Source organism: Halyomorpha halys, unplaced genomic scaffold (assembly GCF_000696795.3).
Source record: "Halyomorpha halys isolate HHAL.00 unplaced genomic scaffold, Hhal_1.1 Scaffold36.1, whole genome shotgun sequence".
In the NCBI taxonomy this organism is placed as follows: Eukaryota; Metazoa; Arthropoda; class Insecta; order Hemiptera; family Pentatomidae; genus Halyomorpha; species Halyomorpha halys.
In genome coordinates this window covers 730,283-741,361 of record NW_027108624.1, presented here as the reverse complement: position 1 = coordinate 741,361, position 11,079 = coordinate 730,283, and the positions used below count along the sequence as shown (strand labels likewise).

Genomic DNA, 11,079 nt, shown 5'->3' with positions numbered 1-11,079 from the left:
ATTTATGTTATTATTATTAGAAGAGTACTCTCTGTCTACCCTATGGAGAACCAACTCCCATTTAACAAACTAAACAATTGTTCATTTAACTGTACTACTCGTTGCTCAAATTAAATAACTGTGATTTACATATATTCTGTAGTTCAGATTGTATTATTTATTTTCAATATAGTGTAATAAATATAAATATATTGTGCTTCCTTTTCTTTTCTAACTGTCCAGACTTTAAGTTTTCAACTCGCTGTCTAGTTTGAAGTTTTTCTAACTCAAAAGGATTTATGTTTTCAATTCTCTGAGAGAGCAAAATAAATTGTCACACGGTGATGACAAAAACCTTTTTTATATAATAGAGAGATAAATGGTTAATAATCTATATCCAAAATTAACATTTTTCTTTTAATATTATTTTGTTCTTCTACAACTAAGTTGCTTAGACAAATTATAAAGTTAGTTTTTATTTTCTTTTAATATGTTACTCAAATAGAGCAACCTAGCTATATCCACCCTAGCAGTACCTTTTAAATTATTTCTAAAAGATTATTTAGTTAGATTTTTGGTTGACTACTTGAATAGTAGATTGACTTCTATCATAATATAGGTTTCAATCTATGTTAATGAGCAATGTCAGAACTTATAAAGTAAACTTAGCTTAATCAGGGCGTTTTTCTAAAAAAGGAGATCAAAATAGAAAAAAAAAAAAGTAAATTTCCACTGATTCAACAGGAAAAATATTGTTAGATAGAAAAATCTATACCTTATTGTTCTTTAAAGAGCTTTTAACGATTAGAAGCATAATTTGAAATGGAAAACATAAATATTTTCTGAAGAAAGTTGTTTGAAAAAGTAGTCGATAAACCTCCATAGCAGTGATTCTCAACCACTGTACCACAGCACTTATCACAAGATTCCTTGAGGAAGCAATCACTGCTAACAATTAAATTATTTATTTTTTTATTAATTTACACTATAATCAGTTCAAATATTTATTCTATATTTAGTACTGAAGTGTTAGAAACCATTCTAAAGAGGTTTCACTGTTAAATTATTTTAACTTATCTAATTGTTAGTGTGGTGTGATGAAAAAAGGGTTAAAAATTACTTCTCAAGAGAAATAGTTCAGTATTACACCTCTAGTTCTGGATATGTAAATCTGAAGGTTTAGGAACAAACTTATAGTGGTAATACAAGAGCTTACTAAAAGGTTGTTAATAAGTGGAAAATTTAATAGATTTAAAGAATATCAAAAATTGCAGTATGTTTATTTTATATTTATGCATTCTTCATTAACTAATCTTTTCTTATATCATCATAAATTGGTAAAACAATCAAACAAAAAATTATTTATTTTTTATACTGTAATAAAGAATTTCACTAAATTGTTTTTTGAACAAACCTTCTTCAAAAGGTAACCAGTGAGAAACTATGGCTGGAAAAGGCCATGTGTATAGAAATTCAGAAGATGCTGCATTTGGGTCGACAATTAATATATTCCCTTCCGGCATAGAGATAACAAACAAATCGCTATTTCCTTCAAAACTCAAATACCAATTTTTAACAAATTCTTTAACACTTTCTCCAGAAGGTATCCACAGTAAATTACAATGCTGCAACAAATATAGACCACACTTATATATTTAGAAGGAAAAAATAAAAAAAATTTCAAACCTCATTATAATTCAGATCAATAAAGAAAATTTGAAAGTATTCGAAATTAGATATGTTGTAAATAAAAATAATTAAAATTCTGTCCTCTTATTAATTTTTTTTTTTTTAAAGACCAATCAAATAATTGAAATAATTTAATTTATAGTAATTAATTCACATTAAGGTTTTTCTAGAATAAGAATAGACTCAATAACCAGTATTATATCTATGGCATAAAGCAATAAAAAACTATTTTCTAATATAAGATCCTAAGAAAAATTAATATGAAAAATAAACTTAAGTTTTTCAGAACCGAATATATCTCTGATCCAGAAGAATACTGGAAACAAAAAACCGTTTATCAATAAGAGATGGTCAATTATTTCAAATAAACAAAATTTAAGGTACTTTAGAGAAAGATTGAAAAAAAAATTCAGCTTTTAAACACTCTCAGACTATTTTCATCACTATAAAATTTAAATCTAGCTATTACCTATTTCACCTAGACATAAAGATAATAACAAAAGTTCTAATATACAATATCAGAAGTCTGAAATTCATCTGATAACTCTACCCAGCCAGAACAAGACATATAAGTGAGGAAGAGTTACCCATGCCTCAATGAAAATATCACAGATTATGATAGACTCACATAATATTGGAAAATGAAAATCAATTAATTAATAAAATCATTAATATTAATACAAACAAATTTATGTTTATTTTTCTACCCTGCCTATATTGTGGTAATCAAATTATTCACAAAATAGACTTTTTTTTTTTATTCAATCTTAAAAACTTCAATACTATTTAAATGGGTTAATGACAGAAAGCAGAACAAATTTTAATCTGAAGTACAAGTATCAGAGGAACAGGGCCAATAGAGTAAACTTAATTTGGCCTGAAATTTTTTTTAGTGCACTTACTCAGCTTCCACTGGCTCATTATCAGTGTCATGGTGAGAGGGATGCACTGGGATCTCAGAGAGCCCTGCTCTACCCCTCACACGTGGGGGATACAGTGGGCTCAGGTATCCTCAGATCGATAGAGTAAATATTGTATATAAGAGTGTAAATGTGACAAGTGATTAATTTTTATTTTATTTATTTATTTTTGTTATTATTATTATAATAATTATTTTTTTCTCTTCATGTACATAGTTTGATTATGTTCATTTTTTTTTTGTTCCTTCTGTTCATGAAGAAGAGAGATTTTAATTATTTATATGTATTTTTTTTTTCATTTATTATTACTCTTATTTTATTTCTTTAAATTTTAGTATGAATATAATCAGTTATCACTATTACCAATTACCCAACAACATTATGGCAGATTGTAATATTTATCAAAAAATAAAGTTTTAAATTAAAAAAAAAAAAAATTAAGCTAAAAATTATAATTGGCTGTCTCAAACATTCCTTGTCACAGATATACATTTTTTTATAATCGAATATAAAAAAACATCCATCAAAAGTGGCTGGAGAAGAATCATTTTCATTAAATATAAATTTATTATTGTAATAATGTAATGTACAATGGTGGATTTATTTTTCAATATTTTAGGAAAAAACAAATTCAATGTCATTTCTCACTATTATACATAGGTTGTCACAAACATTATATTATTATTAAAAATATATAATTATATCATACTACATGCTATCTAAGAAATGAGCGAAATCAAATGCACAACATCACAAAACATCATCATAAAAATAATTAAAAATTACTAGTTTTTAATTTACAAACCTCATATGTTACCTATCTGATCAATAAATCACATAATAAAATCACTATTTCAGAATTTAAACTTTAACTTAAGCATAAAAAACAACCAAGACTACCTTTTGTTCTGTGGTTAGACCAGAGCTTCGAATGGTAATTGATTTCACAATTCGGAAATCTTCAAGAAAATCAATAATTTCTAAACTTAACTTCTCTGGAGAATTTACTAAAAGAACAAGCTGTTTATCTGTAAAACAGAAACTTTTAACATCTTGGCCGGTTAAGAAATCCTTTCTATCTTTCAATATCCACTTATCTTGTTTTTCTGGTGAATCTTCAAAAATATCATAGTCCACACCCGATTCACTAATAAAAGAAATTATCAGAAAATAAAAAAATAAATAAATAAATTGTGTTATAATTTTCAGAAAAGGTATAAATTTCTGTTTCATAAACCTTAATTAATTAATAATTTTATAATGTTTTATTCCTCAGAGATTCAAACAAGTTTCAAGTGACAAGTGTAGGTAAATTCTAGAAGTTGTTATGACTTCTGTTGATTTAATATTCATTATAGCACTTCTAAAAATATCACTAATATTTAAATTTATCAAGAATTAGCCATTAAAATTATTAAAAGCTGCTCTGTTTGACCTAAAATTACTCTATTATTTCATATCACCACCAACATGTAACATCCAACAAAATTCTGATTTCTTTTTAAAATAAATGTGTACTTCATACTTTAAAATAAATAAACAACTTAGCATTTCATCACCTCCTGTTACTCATAAAATTACAGGTGCATTTCAAAAAATTGGGCCATAAATAAATAATAAAAAAAAAAAGTTTTTAATTATATAGGACTGTCACCTCAAAATAAAGATGGGTAAAAATATCCCAAGCATAGTTTAATGATCTAAATATATTATTAACAAATGAACATTTTTCATTCTACTGGAGAAGATTAAGTTGACTGTCGATGGAATTTTAGGTCAGGGAGCAGGGGAGATGCAAACGAAAATCATGGGCAAGTGAAACTTATTATCAATATTGTGCCAACTTTTCCACCTGAATAGTAGGTGTTAATCGGGGAGGTAATACTTGGTGGAGGTTGAAGGGAAACTGACATAAATTTTACAATCAAACATAATTTCGTCCTTACACACTACTGAAAACATATTTGTAAATTACATATAAAACAAAGAGAATAATCTTAACTATTTAATTAATAAAAGTTTGTTTATTTTTTTTCTCACTTGCCAACATCCTCCGTAATAATGAGTAAAGAGCCTAATTGATCAATTACATAATACTTCTTTTCAAATTCAAAAATTCCCATAATAAATCTGTCATGCTCAATTGCCTGCAATTAATAACTTAAAATTAATTTTTGAGGCATTATAAATATCAATCCAAAGGTAAGTACAATCACAGATATCAAAATTTAAAAATATGTATATATATAAATGAAGAAGGCTAATTTTTACCTCTCCTTCATATTTTTTTCTAGAAATATCAGTTTTAGTTGCTTCTCCATGAGATAATTTGGTCACAAAAATACTTTTCCTAACGACACCAAATACTACATAAAAGTCTGATGAATTAAATACATAAAGTTTTTGGCAGGGAGGAAACTCATACAGCAATGTATTTAGCAATTTACTACCCTCCATTTAAATTATTAGATATTTTCTTGGTTATTTTGTGTACTAGAAACAAATCGCCAGTCATAAGATTAAAGAAAAATAAGTTGTCTTTAATTGAACTCATCGATTTGAACGCAAAGTTATTCAGAAGTATGAACTATTTGAATCCGAAGAAGATTATAAAAGGCTACGAGTTGATAAAGGCCAGTCTCTAATGAGTCGATCGAATGCGAGAGAGGAAGAAGTAAAACAGTTTCCCAGAGATGGAAAAGCAATGATTACATTTTAAAGGATCCTTATCTGGTCAGTCGTAATGACAGTAAAACCAAATATCAAATTTGTCGTATAGGGGTAATACTGATGTATTACTGAAAAAAATTGAAATCTGATTATTTAAAGTGAAGGAGGTATAAAGAAAGTGGAGGAAAGATTGCGAGTACTTCATTCAATCGTGTGTTTCACTTTTTTCTTGCAGGGAAATACTAAAAATAATTTCGAAACAATCCTTTTTTATATTATGAATTGAAAGAGACACTGTACAATATTCTTACTGTTACAAGTAATTGTTAGTCGAACTGACAGTGTAGGGATATTCCTGATTCAAATCAGTCTGGCTTTTGATATGTATGACGGATGACTGTCATTCCGATTGACCGTATGTCTAAAATAGTAGATCAGTAGAGCTTTTAAAATTTGTATTAGACCAACTAGGCTACCTAAGAGTACAATCCCTGAAAATTTCATCAAAATCAAATCAACGCTTCAATCGATTATATCTAAAACAAATTCGACTGTAAATAAACAGACACAGAACCAATTTTGTTCCTTGATGTTTAAAACGACTAATAATTTTTAAATTATTAATGTAGATAAATATTAATAAATTTTCTGGCTGAATTGTATTACTTCGTTGAAATTTTTGTCCATAATGTAACCCAGCAAGATACTTTAACTCTTTCTGTACTCATTACTTAATAACATGCTTCAAAAAGAGGAGCTTAATACAGGGATAACACTCTATTGTACATGGGAATTCCACGTAATAAATCTCGACCTTTCTACCCTGTCCTGATCAGACGTAATAATCCACCCTTTGTAGTTTAGCTGAAGTCAGGATAACTTGAAATACAGGGAATAATATAATCATTCATACACTAAGTTTTCGCTAACTGTTCACAAGTTATCATTGAAGGATAGAAGTATTCTTCCTCTAGAAAAGAACTGTATGCATGAAAAAATAATCAGGATGAATTAATGACCCTGCGAATACCTAGTTACATCCATTTATCCTCATACCCCCTTCATACGTGCAATTTTTTTTTTTCAGAATTATAAGAAGACATACACATCTATGCATATATCTCATAAGTAACTTGCGAATAGTTTAAATCAATAGCTAACCAAAAGGTTTGAATAGAATTAAGCGTGAACATTTTTTTGAAACTTAAAATAGTTCTTATCATATTATGTTTTTTTCTATTTTTTCGATGATATCAATATTCATTCGTTTATGCTTTTGCCAAAGCTGAAAGCAGCTACGTATATGTCTGAATCCTGCTCCTTTCATTTTACCCACGTCCTCACAAATAGCTTACAAAAAAATTAATAAATTAATAGGCCATACCTCGGGAAAAGTTACGTTCATATAAGAACTTAAAAAAAATAAATTAATTTTCAGGATGTCCATTCTCTTAATAGATGAGATAGTTCGTAAACTATTGCAAAGTTTGCGTTGCCTCATTGCTCTCTGGAATTGGTGGAAGTTTCAAGATGCTTTTAAAAATATGAGAGAAAGCATTATTCCACTTATTACATGAAAGATCATTTTTATCTTTAAAATAATAAGTTTATGGCCCATCTTAATTATTTTCCTTTATTATATTTCTTGTTTTGAGTTTAATCACTGTTAGTTGTTATTAAAAAACGTATTGTTATTGTTAGCAGTTATTTTATAGGATTTAAATCTCCAAGTTACTAGTTTCATTTACGCTATAAGCCTAATAACATTTGTGTTAATTTAATCAACGTTCAGCTTTCCAGAGAAATCGGAGAAGTAAGTTTGTAATTTTAATCTTTCACAACAGATTTGTTATGAAGATTTTTCATATCCTATCATACCTGTTGTCTATAAGTTATAAGGACAGTATATAATGTCTTGATTATTGTGTTAAAGTTTCTTAATAATTAATAATTTGAACTTAGTAGATTTTAAATATAACTTTAACTTCCTATAGAAAGTGATTTCCTTAAGGTAATCTTATTTAACCAAGAATATTTGAAAATTATTAAATCTTACTTTTATTTGGGAGTTAAATAAGTAAAGTTAAGTTATTACCTGAGAAAATTATGGAAAGAAATCCTGAAATGTGCTGTAATAACTTCAAAAATTGCTTATAATGTTTTTTACCATGTTACGATCAAAAAGATTTTGTAAAAAAAAGAAATAATTAAAAATCTTTTGGCTTTTTGGAAAATCAATACGAACAAAAATAATCTTAGGTATACAAAAAGATTGTAACATATAGAAATGTTTGTCATCCTTAAAATGTTGTGCATTCAAATTAATCACAGCAAATATTCAATTCTGTTCAAGTTGAACATTTGCCATTAAAAATAAATGATCTTTCATTATCAACAGAAATGAGTGGGTCAATGCATTTGTTTGTACTCCTAACTACGGGATAAAAATTAGGAATTAACTTAGATTTTTCCTACTAAGTAATGACTTAAATTAACATTTATCGTAATTTTAAATTACAATTATTTTTATAATGAAAATAAAATCAAACTATTCAAACAATTATTCAGCTCTAAATATACCCATTAGAAATGAATATCAATGTTTATAAATGCATTATTTTTTACAGATGTTTCAACAAAACTACTTACCAATTATAAATAGGATAAAAATTATAACCAATTATGGCTCCTTAGCCCACCTGTTCAAAGTGGAATTTAGCATTTAATATTTTAATTACTTATAACTTTCAAATAAAGAAACTTAGAAATGCTTTGAAGTATTTAAAATATCATTTATTAGTCTAAATTCACAATGTTTATGAATTTTTCATTTAAATTTTTAACTAGTCATTTTGTTTATAGCTTCATAATAAAATGACACCTTTGATGAAGATTTAAAAATACTTTGCTGCTTAAGATATAAAAAAAAATAAAACTTCATTCTAGAGGCATCTTGTTTTGATAATCAACTTGGTTTTGTTGGATTCCTAAATAATTTTTTCAGGTATTTTCATAACAAGTGGTTTCCAACCAGTGTGGTCCATGAGAGCCATAAAATGGGCCGCAGGAAGGGCTAACAACTCATAGTCAGGGGTGGGTCGCAAAAGGTTCAGTTTCACATTTTGTTCACATCATGTAAAAATATGTAACTTATATTTGTCCAGTCACGGATTGATCAGTATGCTGTGTAATGTAGCAACCCGATGTATTTCGGCAGCATGAATGAATAAACTATTTCTTTCTCTCTCTAGAGGTCGACAGACTCCTATAGATTGGGAACCACTGCTTTTGAATAATATGGATTTTTTTCACATGGTATAAAATGTTTTCTCGCACTTACTATGTATTAAATCACGGCTTACGCCATGATGGTCAATTAATTCTTTCTTATTATTCCTAATTTATGTTTTCTTATTTTCAGGATCAACACTTTATCGAATAAAAAGTGAAAATAGTTGAGTTCAGAATGACGCAAGCAGAAGAGTTATTCAAACCACCAGATTGGCTCTTAATGTATTTATCAGACCGATCAATGGAGTCTGATCACTTGATAAAATGGGAAATGTTCCGAACAGACCAACTTCTTGCCTATAATATAATGTTGAACCAAATTTTTAATGAGGAACTTAACATCATTAGATCACGTTACCTGACATATAAGACAAAACTTTTACATTTGTATCATATGAAAAAAAAAATTATGAATGAAAAAGACTTAAGATTTGGTTTTAATAAAAAGAGATAAACCTACATGAGCTTTTATTTATTTCAGAAATATCATATTTTTCTTTAATATATGATTATATTGTTTGATTGCATTTTAATTATATTTTTCCATTTAAATCTTTCTTACTAAAGAAATTATATTTTTCCTGGATTTGCTTGTTTATAGAATTTTTAGTAAATGACTATCTTTGCTGACTGCCTGCCTTTAAGAACTTGAATTATCTTACTTTTAACTTTTTGTTCTTGTTTAAACACTTGCCACTTCCATCAGACAATTGTCCTTTTGTCCGATGAGAGTGAATAAAACTCTGTTAATCAAGTGATCCAGTTAAATGAGTATTGAATATAGCTGATGTAAACATCTATTAGATATAAGCAGGCTTTTTATAATGTAATTCCCAAGAAACCAAATAGCCTGAGGATACGTTAACATTGCTTAATCCTGTATTAGGATTATCCTAATACTCCTAACTATCCTGTTCTTTATACACATCTTGCAAGCTTGTCACAAGAATATTGAACATGCTTATCATGTTTAGGAAATATTATTATATATGAAAATATAAGATAAATTAAAATATAAAATGCATTCAAATTCAAAATGAAAATATATTTGTTTTAAAAAAAAAAAGCAAAATAAATCTCCCAACAATGGGTTGTTATCTAGGGTCTGTTCTATTATTTATATTTTTAGTTGATTGTACTGTACTGCTCTAAAAGAATAAATTTAAGGTAAAAAAAATATTATATTTTATTTTATTGGGAGTCACTCAAGGAAAATGAAACTCACATATCGTCATGTTGTCTAATTTATTTTGCCAATGTTTCAGTCCCTGTTATACATACATTTAATTCATAGCAAAATAATTTTACAAAATTTTATTGTTTTTCTGGTAGGTTAATAACTACATTAATTTTTTCAATTGACAATGACAAATCATATCCTGAGATTCAAGAAAAATTAATCACCTTCTTAAAGGATTATTATAGACTCAACACAAATGTATATTCCACTGGGTGCAATCAAATTAATTAGAATAGACATCAAGAGATGAGAAACATTAAAAATAAAATAAGTAGTAATAATAAATTTATAGAAATGAAGTTACAGATAAAATTATATTGTTCAGAAATAAATCATGAAAAACTGTATATAAAATAAATAATTTGTATCTGTAATCATAACGCTTAATAAATTATAAGATTTTTTTTTGTGATGTCAAAGCTATTTTACAATTTTATAGTTTCCGATAGTGGCGTGTATTTCATCTGTGCACATAAGCACATGATCCTTCTAGGACTATAAAAGAAAAATAGAATTAATTTAAACTACTAAAAAGAAATTGAAAATTTTTATTAGAGATTTAGAAAATCAACAGATCCTGTACACTTATATTGTGACAGACAGAATACGTACTGTTCCTCAACTAGGATGAGAGGGAAAGAGACAGGCACTAGCCTTATTTTGAGTTGGAAGAAATGTTTCACGACAGCTTAAAAAAATTTATTTAATTTTCAATCAAGGCATAAGTTATTAATTTTCATTAAATCAATAAACTTATTGAAAAGGAATAAATTACCCATTATTTTCTAAACAAAAACAATATTGTATACAATTTTCCTTTAGTTGTTTGGAAACTGTTTGTATTATGCTGACTTAAACAAATTAGTAAAATCATAAAAACTGAAGCCATATTTCCTTGTGAAGGATATTTTACGTTGCATTTTTGAGTTGATTATTATGAAGATAATTTATGTATACCATATTGGTATTGGATTCTGATAACATATTTTTTAATTTTATGTTAATATAAAATATAGTTAAGTTTAACACCTTAAAGGATGAGTTACTCTATGAATCACCAACCTATTCCAGTCAGTACAGTAGACAGAAATTTATTCTGAAAACCGCAAAGAACGAGAATTCAATCTCAATGGGCTAGAATTGAACTAGCACTCACTTCCGACTCAAATTCGGAAAGAAAATTAATTCACCTTTAATAATATTGGATTTCTTTAAAACATAAACACTAACAACTATGACAAGTTAATAGTATATTTTATATTGGTAAGTTAATAGCTGGGTATTTAAGAA

General features: G+C 27.3%; 1 protein-coding gene and 1 long non-coding RNA gene across 3 annotated transcripts in view; one reads left to right on the top strand and one right to left on the bottom strand.

Moving 5' to 3' along the window:
- The window catches only part of LOC106686949 (uncharacterized), a 15,053-nt gene extending 9,837 nt beyond the window's left edge, over window positions 1-5,216 (bottom strand). For both annotated transcript variants that reach the window (XM_014430569.2, XM_067046895.1), the window contains exons 1-4: window positions 4,860-5,216; window positions 4,629-4,735; window positions 3,489-3,735; window positions 1,394-1,604 (exon numbers count right to left, since the gene is read on the bottom strand). In XM_014430569.2, the coding sequence (XP_014286055.2) occupies window positions 1,394-1,604; window positions 3,489-3,735; window positions 4,629-4,735; window positions 4,860-5,045 (751 nt within the window). In that variant the 5' untranslated portion in view covers window positions 5,046-5,216. The remainder of the gene's footprint in view (window positions 1-1,393; window positions 1,605-3,488; window positions 3,736-4,628; window positions 4,736-4,859) is intronic.
- A 1,555-nt stretch (window positions 5,217-6,771) lies between these two features.
- On the top strand, window positions 6,772-9,174 carry LOC106686497 (uncharacterized). The gene is made up of 2 exons (XR_001344017.2): window positions 6,772-7,071; window positions 8,680-9,174. It is a non-coding gene; the product is annotated as an uncharacterized lncRNA (long non-coding RNA).
- Window positions 9,175-11,079: the final 1,905 nt, after the last annotated feature.